The following is a 20,096-nucleotide window of genomic DNA, read 5'->3' on the forward strand; positions in this document are numbered from 1 at the left end:
AAGCCTATAAAATAAAGCTGTGAACAAAAAGCTACATAAAACAATGTGCCTCATGATCATTCACTTGCTTAAGTGCGTACATAGGTTGACCCTATATATCATTTTTTTAATGTATTATTGTCATTATGATAGAGAGAGAGCTATTAAGAGTGAACTATTTTATTTTTTATTGAGCTATAATTGGCATATAACATTGTATTAGCTTTAGGTGTACAGCATAATTATTTGATATGTGATATAGTGAGAAATGGTAACCACTGTAAGTTTACTTAACATTCATCACCAAACAGAGTTACAGATTTTTTTTTTCTTGTCATGAGAACTTTTAAGATCTCTCTTAGCAACTTTCAAATAAACAGCACAGTATTATTACATATTGTCACCATGCTGTACATTATATCCCCAAAACTTATAACTGGAGAAACTGTTTCTTTAATTTTTTTCCTATTTCTATCTTCTTTTAAAACAATTCAAGTATTACCTTAAGAAATTACATATGAGTATCATTTGTAGGCATTATGACATTGTAAATTTAGTAAAATTGTATTTCACATTCAAAAAATTTTAATTTGATTAAAACATTTCAAGGGTTGAAAGGCTGTGATTTCTTGGTGCTGAATTGATAAATTATCCCTCACAAATTAATGGGTGATTCTGATGACCAATAAAATTTCTATTAATAAGAAAGACTTGATGAATCATTCATTCGTTCTATAAACATTCCTGATTTAATAGTTAGCTAAACAAGCTCATGAAGGGTTAAAATGAAAAATGTGCAAATGAAAGTATGCTGTGCTCATTTCTAATATATTCCACTAAATAGTTCTGCATGACATATTTTTAATTTGTATCTAAAAGCTGTCTTAATAACACCTATTACATTCTTTTAAGTTAAAAAAATAAGTCAGATATTTCAGATATTTTTGAAGGGCTGTTTCTAAAATTAAGTACCTGGAGGTTTACCCTTTTAAGCCAGAATGAACATATATATATATATATATATATATATATATATATATATATATATATATATATATATGTTGCTAAGCATCCAAGCACACACAAAACTATATACTAGAGAAACAGTTCTAGAAGTAAGATGTATCTAATTTCAGCTCTGGATTTGCCTTCTTTCCCTATGTTTAGGGATCAGTGTCTTTGGAAGGTGATTTTTAAATATGAACTGAGTCAGGCAGAGATGCACTGAAGAGTCTACATGTCGTCTTCTGTGGCAAGTGACCCCTAGTTTAGTCAGAAACTTCATTAAGCTGCACAAAAGCCATCCAGTGCCCTTGTCAGAAAAAATTAGCAAGTGTTTCTACTGACAAGAGGCCAAAGCTCACAGTTTACCTAGCACTGTTACAAAGCTTACAGCAGCTACATAAAGGTCTAACACACCACAGAAATGAGTGCCTTGGGATGGCCTAGGGGTTAACGTTTGATCCTAGAGTGTGCTCTAAAATGTAGTTTTCTTCAATGGTTTGTTCAAGTCATTAATAAGGTACAAAATGAAATACTTTTCATTAGTGCTTCACTGGTTATCAGTAACCCATAAGCCTTGTTTTGCTGGCTGCTTACTGGTGCATTTAATAAAATAAAGATCACTCAGTGGTGCCGTGGGCAGCATGCAAGGTGATAGCCATATTTGCTTACTGTAAATACAAGAGAAAATCACACACAAACCGGCTGTAGTTTTGACAAGTATTAAGATCCCTCTTTACATCTATACTTCTGTACCGAAGTGCAATTAGTTTTCCTCGCACAAGGATTTCTGTTTATCTTATTCTGCTTGATTACTTGAGTATAATCACACCATTTGCTTCATTGCTCCTGGTAGTAAGCTCCAGTTTTAAAGGGGAGGATGCTTGTGTGTAAATTTACAGGATTCTGTTCCAAGACTCTTTAATTTATGCATCCAGTGACAGCGTTTTTAATTTTTTCCTTTTAATTTTCTTTCCACAAGGTTTGATTCATATACGGCAGATTCCTCGGCTTAATAATTTGATTTGTGATGTATCAGACGTCAAAGACTTAGCTTTTAAATTAAAAAGGAAGCTATTCACCATTGAGGTAAGAGAGAAGTTTTATATTTTACTTCAATCTTGAGGTAAATAGTATCTCTTTATATATAATATATATATATACACATATATATGTATTTTACTTCATTGAAATTCTTAGATCTTTCATGTTAAATATTTTTACGTTCTTTTGGTATAATGAAATAATTGTTTTAGACTATCCTATTTTTTTCTTTTAATGCCATATTATTAGAGTGTAGCAAAAATGATTTTATTTTAAATGTCTGTTAAAAGTAAACTCCAAACTTACATAATGAGTATGACTTGCATATCTCCAAGGCTTTCCAAGGCATATTTAATTACATGTTAATGAGCTGTGCTTATTTGTGTGTGGAATGTCAAGTCTACCCACAACTGTGTATGACTAAGACAAGAGCATCCTTATCTACATTCAAAAGCAGGTTTTTTTCACTAGTAGTGAAATCACCTTTCTGCTTTCTGTGCTGAATAAAACAAAGTACTATTATTTACATCAGTGTCTTTAAGTAAATTTTCTACACAACTTAAACTTTTTTTGTGACCTTTGCGCAAGCAATAGTGACAGAAAGTAGTAGTACAAAAGATTTATTTCAACTTAATCTTGCTAAAGAGCAAATGAACATAGCACTATTAAGCAATTAGGGTTGATGTATTTATTAACGAAATAAATGCTCGGAGAGAGATGGCTTTTGGGTGATGTGATAGTTATCAGTATAGTCAGTGCAATTTTTTTTAACAAAGACATAAAACAGCCAAGCAGCCTTGACAAACCATTTTGTTTAATCTCTTTTCAAATGAAAAGCTCTTAAGCAGGCCACTTGTCTTAACTGCTTGAAACCATAAAAAGAGAGAATTGCCACCAATAAATTAGCATATTTTTAACTTCATCACCAAATGATGGTCAATGTGGCTTGGCACAGCTTTGGTGTTTGGGACTTCACCCTTAAGTGACCACTTTGGCCCTTCTTTGACCCTCTGCCCTCTTTAGCTGGCCACTTGATAAGGTAACTTAATGGTTCTCTCTCTCTTTCTCTTTCTCTTCACATTTGCAAGAAACACTAACCTATAAATCATTGTAAGGGCCCTATCCAGTGACAAATTAACGTGCCCTCCTCCTAATTAATGGTCATCAATGTCCTTAATTATCTAATCCTATTGAGAGCAGTTAATAGTTAATCAGGCAGCCAGTTCTTCAAGCAGGTCATCTCTGCAGGAGTGTTAGAAGTTTCTCATCTAGGGATGCTCCCTTCAAAAGCCACTTAAAGCCAAAGGAATGAGAGTGTAGAAATACTGAGTCTTGAGCTAATTTGCTTTAGTTCTCAAGAGAAAGCATTGAAATGGTACCCAACACTGTAATTGTTCAAACACTTTCAGTTTTTCTGACAGAATATTGAGAAATTTACCATAATATATATAGTTATAAATGTAAATGTAAAGTTATAGTTGTAGTGTCACAAGGAAAGTATACCTCATTATTTTCTATTATATTTTTAATAAAAGATGTAAGTTTTTCTTCTCCATGTAGCACATTTCTCCTAAAATGAATATTCTGATATCCAAGTCTAAGGTGTCATATCTATCACCATACGAACTAAGCAAGGAGATTCCCTAGTGAAAAAAATATTGCACCCAGGGAAGAAGTCTCTCAGTAGTGTGAATTATGTTTACACATTCTCATTCTCTCTCTCTCTCTCTCTCTCTCTCTCTCTCTCTCTCTCTCTCTCTCTCTCTCAAACACACACACACACACACACACACACACACACACACACACACTGAGTCTTATTTTGGGGGTAAGGGGGGAGAATAAAGGACTTACACATGTCAAGTGGGACCTCTCCTTTGAATAACTTTAGGTTCTAATAGTGACTATATTTTACCATTGGAGCTGACGAAAGATCTTTTATTAACCACATAGGTTTCTGTTCCATTTCCTCCCTTCTCTTCCCACTGTTCTAAACTAAAGGAACCATTATCTTTGGTCACCCTGTGGTTTGGAAGCACTATTTGCAAACAAAAGACAAATAGATAGTTAGGTTTTTCTTTAAGTTAATATTAAATACAGTCTATCAAATCCTTTACTTTTTTGGCTTATAACTTATCAGTAAGTTTCTATTTATTTAGAAATATAGGTAAAACATTCTAAATAATTTATACCATAAAATTCAACTTGGTAAATAAATAAAATTGAAAAAAAATTCAACTTGGTGATTAAAAAAATATAGATTAAAGACTCAAACAAACCTAATAGAAGTACATGTAGGTATAATTATAACAGGATAAAAATAGAAGTACATGTAGGTATAATTATAACAGGATAAAAATAATGTGATTCACATAAGATTAAATGCTAAATATAGCATTGTACATTATAAAATGCATGTCCAAACAGCAAGTCTTTGGTGACATATTACAAGAACTGGAAACAAGACAATTTCTTTATTAAGGGAAATATTATCTACCAAGTGGCAATGTTTTAATATGTACAACAAATAATTTTTTGAAACTGCTCTGATATTAAAAAAATACAATATATGCTGTACTAGTCTGTAAAGTCTGAGTCTATGCTATGCCAGGCATTGAATCTGTGTCTTTCAGAAGGGAAAGGTAGTTTAGCAGGTAAAGCAGAAAGAACTTTTCTGATTCCATACAAGTAGATTTGTTTTACATGTTGAAATTTCCTGTCAGCCACATGGTAACAAAAGGTAGCATGGGTGGGAACAAGGGCCAAAAGAAATAAGCAAACACCCTCATCTCTATTTTTCTGGTAACTTTTCCTTGGTAACTGCCCTTTTTATGTATGAAAACTGAATATATTTTTTACTAATAGCCACCAAAGGTCTCTAACAAGTAGAGCAACTTTAACCAGTCGTCTCTAATTTCTTTGAGTGATTCGGAGAAGACAAAAGAGTATTTCTTCCTTCTTGGGGTGTGTATTGGTATTGTCCAGATGCAAATGGAAACATTTATATAATCACAGTAAATTTTTACTAATTCTTAGTATTCTACAAATTAGCTCCTCTACAAAATCCATAGCAGAATTATATCTAAAATAATGACATTAAAATCCTGGCATGCATTCTGGATAAGTAAAAGAGAAAATTTAAAATTGATTCAATATGGCTTCAAGTTAAAAGAAGTAGCTTTCCAAATGCAAATTGATAATCCTTGTAAACTGTACATGGTAACTCTCTAGCCTATTTGATTATTCATGATATACTACCTACTCCTTCACCTTACCATCTAACCTCCATTCGATCATAGTAGCCACTCATTAAGCCTTTATTGTGCACCAGGCATTGTACTGGTTTGTTTATTGTTTCTATATAATGATTAAATGTTTTATAACAAAGATAACTAATTGTGATAATAAACTAAGATATGATAATAATATACAGAAACTATGTCTTTCTCATCTTTTTATCTATCCCAGAACTAAGAACAGTCATACACTTAGTAAGTTAAAAATCTTTGCTGAAATATATGTAATAGAGATAAATTATGCAGTTTTTAAAATAGTCCAAATAATTGGACTATTATAAGTCCAAATAATTATAAGTATTGTATAATCTCCACTGGTCAAGTGATCTATTCACAGTGAATTTCTGAAAGATGTATACCTTGGGCACGTAGCTTCATTTCCAAGCTGAAATAACTACTTAGACTTGCATTTTCTTTTTCAATTTCTGTACTTTTTGCTTCTCTAATGTTGAGATTATAATTAACCCGCTTTTTTTTTTTTTTTAAAGATTTTATTGGGGGAAGGGGAACAGGACTTTATTGGGGAACAGTGTATACTTCCAGGACTTTGTTTCCAAGTCAAGTTGTTGTCCTTTCAATCTTAGTTGTGGAGGGTGCCATTCAGCTTCAAGTTGTTGTCCTTTCAGTCTTAGTTGAGGAGGGCGCAGCTCAGCTCCAGGTCCAGTTGCCGTTGATAGTTGCAGTGGGCACAGCCCACCAACTCTTGCCGGAGTCAACCTTGTGGTTGAGAGGACGGACTCCAACCAACTGAGCCATCTGGCAGCTCAGCGGCAGCTCAGCTCAAGGTGCCGAGTTCAATTTTAGTTGCAGGGGGCGCTGCCCACCATCCCTTGCGGGAGTCAAGGAATTGAACTGGCAACCTTGTGGTTGAGAGCCCACTGGCCCATGTGGGAATCTAACCAGCAGCCTTCGGAGTTAGGAGCATGGAGCTCTAACCACCTAAGCCACCGGGCGGGCCCCCAGCCTTTTCTTTATATTAGTAATTGTGATGTAATTATAATGCATACTAAACAAGATTTGGTAGGACTTGAAATATCACTGCATTTAATTGAATGACATCATAAGAGCAGCATTTTACTTGAATTTAATATTATTTTGCTATTTTAATTTTGTATTGTTCAGCTTGATCATATTTTAATGCATTCTAGTAATCAAATTTTCTAATATAAATGATAATAGCATATTATTACATTAGTTACAACCTCTGTTAAGATTAAAGCAGGGTTTCTGCTTTAGTAATGGGACAGTTTTCCAGATCTAGGATTCAGTGTTTCTACATTCAAGTCAGAAAGTATAGTTACTGGATTACACTGAAATATACAAAAGACATACACCATTCACTACAGATTTTCAATATAAGGATAAATAATACTTATGTAGGCTTTAAATGGTCCAAAAATAGTCATTGTAAGTAGTGTATCTATGCGGGTCTTCTATACTAAATAAATATTGAGAGTTCAGAAAATCAAAGTAAATCAAGTTTACTTAAGGTTATCTTGTCATACTTTGCCCATTATTGAGAATATAGGACCTTGGTAACTCTCTAATCACCAAGAACTTTTTCTCAGAGAATAATAGATCAACTAGTATTTATTAAGTAACTATTATTTTTGACCCACTTACTTAGTAGATTCATCCTTAAGTAGTGCGACCAGAATAGTATATGCCATTAGTATAAATTAGCTTTATAATAATACTGTAATATACTTGATATGATACAGTAGAAGTATTTGAAATTTTTACATGTTGGAAAAGCATAAACTCTTAAAAACTACAAGGGTGTTAGTCACTGATGGTGTGGGACCATCTAGAGTGTTGCGTAATATTTTTGATGCTAGGTTTCTTTACTTCCCTACATTTTTTGTCAACAGCATTTCCAGTTTTAAATGGGATGTAGAAAGGTGACTATATATTTGCTATCTCTAGAGGTATAGAGGAGGGATAGTTAACTTACTGTTAATTCACAATTATGTCACTAAAATAAAATAATGGACACATGAATGTCTTGCTCAGGATCATTAAGTTGTAGCATCATGGACCATATAGCCCAATATACCTTTTCCAGTAATGGTGCGCTCCACAAATATTGGTTGGTGTTTCAATACCCAGATATGCTGTAATAGCAAAAGAAAATCAAAGTAGAACATAGTCATCTATATATCGATGAAATCATAGGTCAAAAGTAAACCTAAATTAATATTCTTCAACATTGGAAATGTCATTTTCTATGTGTTTATATTTAATGTATTCATTATATTACCATCCCCATATTTATACTTTAATTCTGAAGTGTTATAGACCTACAGTAATGTCATATAGGTTGCACAGAATCTCCAGAAGTTGGTTTAATACTATGCTCTATAATGTTTCACATGTCATAGTGAGCTTGTCAAAAGTGCATACCACCTTAAGGGAACACAGTTTTGAGACTGTCTAATCCTATTTCTTCCCACTTTGGAATCTTAATTGGAAGAGATAAGGGGAAAAAAACATCATTTAACTAAATTATTGTCTTGAATCTGTAGCAAAAGGTATAATCCGAAATTGGGCCAATTAGTGAACCCCATAGTTAGCTATGCTGCAGCGAACAATTTGATTAGATCTGACACCATCCTAGTTCCCACTGTTGTTTTGCCAGGTATGATGGTCAGACTTCAAAGAGCTTGAGGCATCAGCAGGGCAAGGTTTGGAAGCCAGCTTAGGTCCGGTTGTTAATCTCTCTGCTAAAACCACAGCAGCTCTCATACAAAACAAGCTTACACGGCACAATCATGCGGTATTAAAGTTAGGGTCGAGTCATGCCAATTTGCCTTTGATTTTTTGATGATTGACCAAAGATGGCTACATGACTAGACATATGCTAAAAGCACACTGATTAGATAAGTTCCCAAAATATTTGAAGTACTTTTTCAACTTCCTATATAAATGTTGTGAAAGCTTATTCCCCTTGATCAAACTTCCAAAGTAATAATACTGTATCAGGGGACAAATGAGTGGCTTGCTGGAAGCCTGAATCCCAAACTTTTCACTTACCACTTCATAAAAATTTGTCTTTACATTAATAATTCCTAAAGGAGAATGTAAAAGGAAATTGTTTCTAAGTGGTAAGCTTTTTAAAAATCTATTAAGCGCTTTGAAAGAAAAAAAAAACATTTTTCCCTGAGTTATTTATGTTCACGGACAATTTTTCTGAAATTTCTTTATAATTATTTTCCACTTAAATGTTGAGTTAAGTGCCCTTCCAGGATGTGATTGCATAAGTGTTCTTTTCTCTGCATTCTGATTTGTTGGAATATTGCAGTAATAGTGACATGTTTCCATTCTGAGAAAAGCCTACGGCTGCTGTGGTATTATTCCGAATGATTGAAGCTGCCATCTTGCTGACTTTCCCTTAGGCAGCCTAAGGCCTGTTTGCTTTTGTGTTCATTTCACATGCTTCCTGTGAATTTGGCTGGCAGAACATCATTGCTTCATTTGGCAAGGAAAAGTAAATTCATGATTGGCTGTTATATACCTTAAAGTTTCTGTATGGTCACCAACACCTAAGATAATTAAACTTATCATTCTTTACCTCAAATGAATCCTATTTCTTTGAGAAATATTTTTAAATATCTTATGACATTTTGGCTGTGAATAGTTTTTATATAAAAGTGGTCATTTTATAAATTGAACTTAGTGTCTAATATTTCACATCACACTAATTTGTATACTACATTTTACTTGGGAAATTTAAGGAAAGCGTATATTTGGATAGCAAGATGGTTGCACATAGCAAAGGTCAAATATTTAGAATCTTTCAAAATAGTGTTCAGTCTATGAGTCACTCATAAAGATCGTGTGATACCTGTAATGCAGTAATCTCACCTTTGAGACCAGGATGATACAGATTCATCGTCATCTAAGAATACAAAGAGAAAAAGGTCTCTTCTCCTTCTAAAATTTTGCAGATACAAACATTTCTGTATGTACTATGGTGTATGTAGCTCCAGGAAAATTATAATAGTGAAAACATTTTTTTAAAGCCTTTGTAGACTGCTATAGCAAAATTCGTCCAGTTTGCATGATACTCCCTGAAACTTCCTTCCACATGTATTATTTATGGTACTTACGGAAGATAGAAAAAAGAAAACAAAAAATGCTGACAAATCTTGGCCATCTCATTTCATTAGCTAGAAGGTGAGACCCTGTATTATACTAATATATTCTCCAAGGTGCCCGAAAGAGGAATAAATATAATATAGAGCTTAGTAAATATGGCATCCATACTTGTGATATGTAATATATATGTGATTGATATGGGTAGTTTGGGTGATACTTTTGTACCTAAAACATCCATACTTCTTCCTCAAATGTCTTTGCACAGCAGATATCCAGAATGTTCATCCTGTGATCCTTTCATGGCTTTTTCTTGTCACTAGATTGTAGGTTAAATATCTCAATTTCGTTCTTAGAGACATCTTCCCTGACTAGCCCATCTGAAGTATTCACTCTGTTACCTGCTATCATGTACTCAATTTTAATTCTCAGTGTAACACATATGTATTACTACAGTTGTTTATCAGTTACCTTGTTTGTTTATTTTCCCAGCTTCACTCATCCTTACCTGTTGTAGCCTTCAGAGAGTAGAAACATAATCTGTCTTGTTTGCGGCTAAATCCTGAGCACATATAGTAGGTCTTCCATAAATATTTGTTAAGTTATATTAAAATACTATATTTAAAGTAACTCATGTCTAACATAAGGGTATTTATATATTGGGTATCTCATTTGTTCTAGGCATCATGTTGGATGCTCTCACATACATTGTCATATTGAATTCTTATTTGATCCTCACAGAAATCCTTGCCATAGCCGTTATTACACACATTTTAATGTAAGGAAATATAAGAGTTATAAGTTATATACCCTTCCCAGAGTCATAGAACTGTGGTTAGAGCCAGGTTTAAATGCAGATCTGACTCTATGTGCAGAATTACACTGGAAAGTTAACATGTTCAAGAGTTCTGTTAATCATTAGGAAAAAATAAGTTTTTCGACTATTTAACAGGGATCTGGGACTATTGCAAGTACTTTATAACCATTACCTCATAGATCTCATAACTACCATATACCATTTTTATTTACACTTTACGAAGGAGGAAACTTGAGGTTCAGAGAGATCAACTAACCCAAAGTCAGATTTACTGACAGAAATGATACTTAAATTCAAGTCTATTTTATTCCAAAACCTGTACTCTAACCACTAACTACTCGCCACACCCCAAGATGCACTGCCATCTCATCTCCACTACACAAGCCAGAAGGCCTCTGCCTGATGGATAAAAAAATAAACCTCAAAAAATATGTGTGTATATATATATATGTATACAGACATATATACGTGTGTATATATATATATGTATATATGTATGCATATACATATATACACATACTTATATATAATCATTTAACATTCAAGTTAAAAAGTCCTCTGTTCCTAGCAAGCATTTCTACACTATTTTTATAAAATACATTATAAAATTCAAATTGGATTAATCATAGCTTCTCTCTTATGTAACATTTTGCTGTTTTATTTATATGTGTGCATATATGTATATATATATATATATATATATATATATATATATATATATATACGTATATATACATATATACGTGTATATATATATACACACACACACATATATATGAATATGTTAGGGTGGCAAGATTGTTCTTTCCTTATATTTTTACTTATTTTTAGTATGTGATAGATATTTTTAAATAAAAAAAATTAATTTGCAAAAAATATAAAACCATTCCCTGAAACACTATCCACTTCTGTGGGATTTCTAGAGCTTGGCTATATAAGGCAGGGAAAGTATTCTATACAAAGAAATGTAGTTTCCTTGTTCCAATCATTATTTTGATATGGTTCAAAAGTATCCCAAATTTAATTATACTGTATTATTATTGTATTCATATAAGTTCTACATTCAGGTACTTCTGTAAATATTTACTCATAGATAGTTACTATGTTTCTCTATTATATTTTTCTAAATTATTTTACATATATCATCTTTGGAGCATCAAAAATTATCTTGTGAGCTAATTAAGGTGTATAAGAGTCTACCAAATTCACAACTTATAAGAGTCTACCAAATTCAATTTTTTAAATTTCTAATTTTGCCTCCCCTTTTATATAATAACTAGTTCTAATTAAGGTTTGATCCATTCATATTAAAACCTGTTTTTTTTCCTGTTGCAAATGTTTTATTTATTGGAAGTTCTTTGAATACTGTCTGTAAGCAAAATTAAGCAGTAAATCTTATGGTTGCAAAATGTTTCCCTCTTTTATTGATTGATATTGCTAAAAAAGTTTTTGACAGTTTAGTAATAAGAAGAAATTCTGTTCCTCATTAAGAAAACATGAGACTAAATATAAACTGTTAGTTTTTAAAAGGTAAGATTTGGGGATTCTAATAAATAATTACGAGAAACGGGGATATAATGGAAATACCTTTATCCATAAAACTAGTAAAGCAGTTCTCTTATTTAAGCAGAAGTTAAACTTTTGTCTAAATTATTACTGTCATAACTCCATGCCATAGAGGACATTTCATAGAGTAGCCAGTTCAGGTTCTTTGTATCTGGTATAGTGAAGTTCACTGAACTGTTTTGTCAGGTGCTGTCAAGTCAGCCCACCATTGTTGTAAAGAATCAAACTAAATCATTTTGACATGAGCCTTTCAGAAATAAAATACCCAATATGAATGGTTTAATGAAATTGAATATTTGGTTTCAGTATTTTGTAAGACTGTCTAAATATATTGCACTCATTCAGAAATTTCTGAGTTAATCAGTTGAAATATCTCACCCTATATATATATGAGTACTTCACTGAAAATTCATTTTAAATATCATTACTTACTATAAATAACATGTAGAATGTATTTGGGTATTTGAGTATGTTTTGTTAGGTATATGGTTCTTCACTAAACATTTCAAAGTAGTAGAAACTCCAACTATATAGTTATTTTGTAAAAAGAGAGAAGTGTCCTTTACTAAAATTAAATTTTTCTGTTATGAAATGAACTAGTATCAAGTTTAAAATATTTTTGTTTCCAAAGACTATTATTAAAAACAAAATTGTATTTGATTAGACTTTAAAAACTTAATGAACTTTTATGCATGTTCTAAATATTTAATTCTTGTATGATTGGAAAAACAGTTTATCTTTCTGACCAATAGTTATTTAAAAGGTATTATTATTACAGTACACTTAGTTGAATGCCACAAACTTTATTTACATATTTTGATATGGGGGGATTGATAGTTCTGCTCAATAACCTAAGAAATATTTTCCCAACTTATACTGTAGTTATGGTATAGCACTGAAAAACCTTGTAACAAAAAGTCTCTTGTGCAATTAAAGGTCACTTTGTACATATTGTAATAGGCTGTTCATTTACAAGATCTTTGTTAAGGGTCAGTGCAATAGCATGAAATGGATTGCCTTTGTTGAGCCTGTAAATAAATGGGTCAACTCCTCTTGTATTCAACAGGCAAAGAGAAAAGCTAACATAATACTGGTTTATTGATATTTTTACAAATTGGTAAAATGTTGAGCAAAACCCATTGTTAAATTGTTTTTGTCAAGCATATAGCACTGGTGCTATATGCTTGACATAAATAATTGTGCTCACCAGTGCTATATGCTTGACATAAATAATTGTAGAAAATTATTAGACTATGTAACTGCAATTTCTAAGGAAAATTGTTTACACACACATATTTGTTTGTTTAAATATATGGTCACATGCAGCTACAGAATAACACTGAGAAGTGATAGTGTTCAGATGTCCTTTATCATGAACTAGCATGTTTCAAAATGGCTGAGATGTATATACTCCATTTTTTCTGTATTGAAGTTCAAAACTTGTCAGGGATAGCTATGAAAATGGAATCAAACTAGATAGTAACTTATTTTAATTATCTTTCATAGCCTTTCCAATGCTCTTAGGGGAAAAATAATGGTGGTACAGAAAAGTATTAGTAATGAATTCAGTCACTTGATTTTTCAATAAATTAAGACTTAAGGATAAAAATAAAACTCGTAATGAAAAGTAAATATTTTCTACCTTATAATTTTAATACACTCAGATTTTACATGTTATATATATTTGTGAGGCATAAGTCATTTTATATTCTCAAAATAAAATCAAATTAGTAGAAACATATTAATGAAATAAATTTATCCAGCACTTTCTAGATTCTTCTCCCCAAATTTGGCCATTCAAACACAACTACAGACCTCTAATATTCTGTTTAGTTGCTAAGTACTATCAAAAATGAAAAAAATTTGAATTGTAGTCAATTCCAATCCAAACTTTCTTGGTCAAACAAAAACAATTTAACAATGGGTTTAAATCAAGAATCAAATAAATAATGATATATCACCTTTTAAAAACCCATAGAATTGATTGGTTTATAAAAATACTAATACCAATCATTAAGGCCAATCATGAGGTAAGTAGCCAAGAAAAACCCTGATCCAAATAATTTCTGCTTGTTATTTAGCTCTTGACTATCCACTCTGCACTGTTTTGTTTGTTTTTGCTGCCATCCTTAGCACGGTAAAAACATCATGCTTAAGGCTCTTTTATAAAGTATCGAAATGAACCTTTGGAAAAATGTGGTTCATTTAGGGGCATAAATGTTTTATGTTTTATGTCCGTTTTACTCCGCACTGTATCCCATTTCCTACTCCAGTGCCTGATCAGGTAAGTGCTCAAAAAATATTGAATGAATGAACGAATGAACGTCCTCTTGTCAGTGCTCAAAACATTAGAGAGCATGACCATAAAAATCTTACTATTTCAGACTATACAGAATAGTCTGATAATGGTAATACACTTTCCATAAATAGTTAATATACTTCCAAGGTTTTGCATAAGTAGGTAATCTTCAAACAATATTGGCTAATAATAAAATGATTCATTATTGCCGAAATAAAGTCAAACTGTACTCCTCAAAAATACCAGACAGGAAATGAGGAAAGGTATAATTTTTAGCTAACAAAATGTGATTAGTATTCTATTTGAATCATGGTTTCCCTTCTCTCATTTTATTGCCAGTTGAAAATTATTTCAAATGTTTCATCTTAAAAGATTTTATAATAGGTTTTCCAAATTTGTAGAAGTCCCCCAAAGCTAACAGGAACCAATCCTGATTCCTGGGTTTAAAGTATATACACTTTTCCTTTGACCCAGTAATTGCCTGTTGATATATCTGGTCTTCTCTGGCCAGTGGAGCTGATTTTATTGCCTATATGTTTTCCTGGCTTTTAACAGGCAAATATACAAGATGCGTGAAACTTATGGGTTAGTGATGAAATAATTATGTACAATGAAATTTGAATACAATATTTTGAATACAGTTCAGATTTAAATGCACATTAGCAGGAAAGCAAACAATATCACTTCCATAATAACAGAATCTAGAACTGTCATCGTTGAAGGATCATCCCGTTGACCTCTCTGTGCACGTGTAGCTGACGAGTCCCAATCAAGTTCTTTAGTTTGGCTTTTTAAGACTTTCCTCCTGGGAGATCATTCTAGTCCAGATAGAAATTTAAGGACAATTACATTTGGAAGAAAAGTTTTACAGTGCATAATTTATAACTGAATTTCATTCTTTTATATCCCGTTGACTTAATGTGTAATTCAGTCAAGAAACAGAAAGAGTACATGTCAAGATATTTTGCAAATGTGATGTACTCTTTGTGGTGCCATATGGGCCATTTCTTTGTTTTAGCGTACAATTACTATAACATTCCCATCAATTTATTGAAAAGGTTCTTATGCTTTGGTTTTTGTAAATTAACTAAGTAAAAGACAATATTAAATCAACTATACCCCTGCTTTAAAGCATGAGGTTATTAGCTAACTATGGCCTGTGGGCCAGATCCAGCCCCACTATTTTTTTTTAAATAAACTTTTTTGGCACCCACCCAGGTGTGTTCATTTACATATTATCTATGGCTGCTTTTATCTCTAAATTGAGATCTTATGGCATGCAAGGTCAAAAATATCTACTATCTGGTCATTTACAGAGAAAGTTTTCTGTAAAGAACTACTTTAAAAGGCTGTATACTTTAAAGAAGAATCACTGAGAGAATTGTCAATTAGAGGATATGATTTGTAGTCTTAAAATTCAGCTTAATTTGAGTAATAATGAATTCACACAACCATTTTATGTATAGTTTGCACTTTTAGAATTAATGCAGGTGTGTCTCTGAGAAAATACCTGGATTCTTAAAAGGTTAAAATCAGAAAGGGGCTTCAAGTGCTTCAAAGCCAGCTTCATATTGTATGCACTTATTTTTCCATCAGCCTCTCTGTCATCATGTGGAACCCACTTTCTTAGGGGTACCCCATTTCAATCTCTACTAACTGCAGGTGCTAGAAAATTATTTCAGATGTTTAAAGCAACTTCCTACCTATTAGTACTGATTCTGCTTTCTGAAGCCACACACAAATTGTTGTTTTCTATATAATATCACTGGTTTCATAATAAATACCTGATACATGAGGAACAGTTATCATTTATGTGTATATATAGTCTTGGTTTTCTTAGATTTATATTTCTTTTATAAAACACTATAAATTAAATTAACCATTTAATGGTATTTATTGTACATTTAACTTAGACTCTTAAGCATGAAGCTCATAAAATTTTTACAACATCCTTTAAAGGAATCATTTTTCTTTTTTTATAAAATAAAGTATGAATTAGAAATATTAAAGTAATAGTCTTGAATTCTGAAGTAAAAAGACTGAATTACAGGTTTGTACATCTATATATCAAAATTAAGTATTTTTCTTTGTAGCATGTTTGAACTCACAAATGAGCTTCAGATGTTTAAAAGTAATAAAATCACATTAAATGTGATTTTTCAAGTTTATTATTATAATCTAATTAAGATTATTTTACACACCGTAAATTAATCAAAATCTAGCATTAAACTTTTGATGACTACAAAATAAGAGTCATAAGAATGTATTTCTAGCAAATATTGATTTTTGCAGAATTATACAAAAAATTATCTATTTATTATGCATACTACCCAGTGTATGTAATTAATAGTCAAATTAAAACAGTAAGTTTAAGTGGACACTATGGATCAAGAAGGCTTGCTAATTTTTTAAAAACTAGGAATTCCTTAAGCAAGGAAATGAGATCATATTGAACATTAAAACATGAATATATTATTAAAAGTAAATTGGGGGCTGGTAAGATTATTTTTAAGCCGTAAGAGACTTGAGTTGGAATCTTTTGGCATTTTAGTTAGGAAATTTAAACATGTAAGGACAGTTTTACTCAAAATCGCTTTTATTTAAGTTAATGCATATTATTGTATTTTAAATAATCATATAAAGATTAGTGTCCTTGCATTTGAAAATTGTTTTAAAATTAGAAAAAACAAAACTCCATTTTAGAGGTGTTTATAATGTAGAATAGAAGATTGCATGAAACCGTACAAAAAGGACTCAACTTAATGTTTTCAGCCTAATAAAAATGTTGTAAAAATACTTGTAAGCTTGAAAATCACACTAGCTATTCTTGTTTCAAATTCTGTTTAATATATTGTTCTGTATGATTTTATAATAAACAGATTACTCCTTGAACAGGAATTAAGAATAAAGCTGCCAGGAAGGGGTTTTGTTGTCACAGTAGTTCCCGCCTCATGTTTTGTAAGAGATTTCATGGTCCCATTGTAAAGAGTAGATGATTTAAAACGTGTTCCCAAGATAAACTTTCCCATTGTCATTAATGAGGATGGATAATACTGAGTGACAAGTGCATTAGGAATGACACAGAAAGAGCTGTTAGATTTGTCAGAGTATATCACTTCAGGCAGTGACACTTGAGGACATTCTTTTTGTGGATATTTGGGGGGGGAGGCTCTGATTTAAAGACACCAAAGTTTGTGTTTGTTAATAGAATAATATATTTTACATTTTATAAATATATATTTTCCAGTATTTAGAAAATATTTGGAAGGTTATTTAGATTAAGTTCTTCCACATTTTAATTTTCTTCTCTTATTCTGATTTCTTCCTAAGAAAGTCATCAAACTGTGCAACATTTAAATGTTAAAATATTTAAACAAAACTAATTTTTCTCTTTGAAAAAAGTCGTGATTTTTGGAATATCCAACTGAAGGAAAGATATTTAAAAATACGTAAATTTCTAAGAACTATTTTGCTGTCTTATTCCTAGATATGAGGCGTTTCTTCTGCATCACCTTGAGAATAAATAATTTGAAGTAAGATAATACTTCTAATTTATATTGTCTTTGTAAAAAATATATTACTTTAGAGAAACACATTTTAAATATTAATCAATGACCGATTAATAATGAATGGCTTTTCTGGTATTTAAAGTATTTCCAAACTGTAGTATGCCTCTCAATTTCGATTTTGAACATACAATTGGTCACTTTTTCGCCTTGATTCATCTTTCATGCTGCCAACCAAATTTTGTCTCTGTATACCTTTTTGACACTAATAATAACTGAGTCTGTGTTCATTTGAGTTCAAGATTTCCCAAGTGGCAGTTTGGAGCTAGGATAAACTATCTATCATGATTGCATACCACTAATCTGTCTCAACCCAACCACTCTATGACTGAAATTATATTTGACAGTTCACCTCTTCTTGATGAGCCTGAGGTGAACATAGCTACAGACCATCCCTGGGAGGACATGGCAACTACTCCATATGCTAGGGAGGGTCCTTTTATTTGTGAAACAAGACTTAAACTATGCCTGTAGCAGAAGGGAGATGTTTCCTTTCTCTCTCTCTTTCTCATCTCATCTCATCTCATCTCATTTTCGTTAAGATTACTTTTATACTACAAAACTTTTTTTATCCAAAAATGTTTGATAAACATTTTCTTCCGATATAGGTTAGTTTCCATGTAGTTAAAAACCATAAAGTCATTTTTAAAAAATATTTATGCTTTCTAAAATATTCTTATTTATATACAATTGCCAAATATCAAAGATTTCCTGTTAGTATTTTGACTTTTACCAGAATTTACCAGTTCTGGAAACAGCTCAGTAAATTTTTATATTAAAACAATGTTTCTAAGAAGAGTTTACTTCTCATTTTAACATAAAAATGTTTTCAAAATAAGTTTCAAATTCTTTACTTAAAATTTTTTGAAGTAGATTTGAAGAAAACAATAAATTGAACAATGTAGAAGATAAGATTTTAATTTTTTTGATAAAGAAATTTAATTGTTATTTCTTATATAAATTTAATGGTCATTTTTACTATTACTATTTAGAGTCTAGAGAAAAATGGCTACCTAAGAAAAGAAACTTATTAACTGCCTTATGTCCATTTTATAAAAATACCTTTCCTTTGACATTAGAAATTATCAAACATTTGAGATGATGGACAAGGAGCTGTTAAAGCGCTTATTATTCATACCCTGGACAAAAAAAAATCTGAAGTAATTTTCAAGGATATATATGGAGGATTTAATAGTAAGGCTACTTTTAACAACCAACATGGAGGACCACGTGAACAGATTTAATTTGGAAAAGGAATGTTGAGGTTATTTAAACAAAGGCATTTGGATATTGAAATGGTTTTTCAAAGAACACATATGTAGAAATTTGTTATAAAATGGAATCTATTTTAGTCTGTCTTGGCTTGTTGAAATGTGATTCCACCTAAAGTTGTTCAGATAGCCTAAAAAGTTTTGCCCGTATACTTCTGTTCATGACAGCAAGCAATTAATAAGTTTACTCCTAATTGTCCTTTACTTTAAAGTTTATTGTTCCCTGGAACGATTCCTTTTAGTAAGGACAGTATTTTCTATAACCATATGAATCAGTAGTATAATCACTACTGCATTCTGTGCAAAGCTTTTCTAAAGCACCTGTCTAATAACCATCATCTTTATTTTGGAAATTTATATAAACTAATTTCCTAGTCAGTAAATTAGTAAACTGTTTATATAGATTCTTTATACCAAAATAAATTAAATGAAAAAGTCTTACTTATACACTGACTCTAATGGTAGGCAACTTAATTTTGTGCTAAATTTTAACTTTGGCAGTAAAATCTGTGATCCATTTATCTTACTATACCCAGTTACTCCTCCCATCTAATTATATGATCTTTAAATGTACTTTTTAATCATATGATGCATCTGCATGTTTTTAAAATAAAATTGCTTCCATTTTTCCCCCACAAGTATATATTTTCTAATCAGAAGAGTTGATATTATATTGCTTTACAGTAAATATTCAAAAATTTTAAAATGGTAATTATTGAATAATTATGATCTGAAAAAGTAATTGCTTCATTTGGAAAGCATAATTTGTTTATTTTAAATTTAGAAAACAACAGATTAAAGTGATGTTTTATATAATATTTTAATAATTAAAAATAATTTTTTATTTTGAGTATTAATATAGTCTTTTTTCAACACTTATATGCCTAAGCATGGTACACCATGAATCCTATAAAAAATATGACAATAAAATCAAATAAAATGATAATGGCTTTTAGTAAATAAGTTACATAAAATTATCCTGGAAAATACCTTAATACCATAATATAAGGCAAAATTACTGTACTCTTCAGACTATTTTTAATAAAATGATTGGCATGATTCAAGTCACTTATTTGTATCAAAAAGGAATAATTCTTTCCCACTGAAACAATATCCTCATCTTTACTTTTGAAATTGGGATGAAATTCCGTGTGTGTGTGT

At 31.3% G+C, this 20,096-nt stretch overlaps 1 protein-coding gene and 1 long non-coding RNA gene across 3 annotated transcripts in view; one reads left to right on the forward strand and one right to left on the reverse strand.

Annotated features, from left to right (window-relative positions):
• The window catches only part of ELP4 (elongator acetyltransferase complex subunit 4), a 214,269-nt gene that overhangs the window by 97,931 nt on the left and 96,242 nt on the right, over positions 1 to 20,096 (forward strand). For both annotated transcript variants that reach the window (XM_019738520.3, XM_088789502.1), the window contains one exon: positions 1,964 to 2,070. In XM_019738520.3, the coding sequence (XP_019594079.2) occupies positions 1,964 to 2,070 (107 nt within the window). The remainder of the gene's footprint in view (positions 1 to 1,963; positions 2,071 to 20,096) is intronic.
• LOC141572255 (uncharacterized) overlaps positions 1 to 20,096 on the reverse strand; it is a 106,557-nt gene that overhangs the window by 3,460 nt on the left and 83,001 nt on the right. The gene's annotated exons all lie outside the window — the stretch shown is intronic.

This window comes from Rhinolophus sinicus, chromosome 14 (genome assembly GCF_057876585.1).
Source record: "Rhinolophus sinicus isolate RSI-liver-muscle chromosome 14, RSI-T2T, whole genome shotgun sequence".
NCBI classification, from domain to species: domain Eukaryota; kingdom Metazoa; phylum Chordata; class Mammalia; order Chiroptera; family Rhinolophidae; genus Rhinolophus; species Rhinolophus sinicus.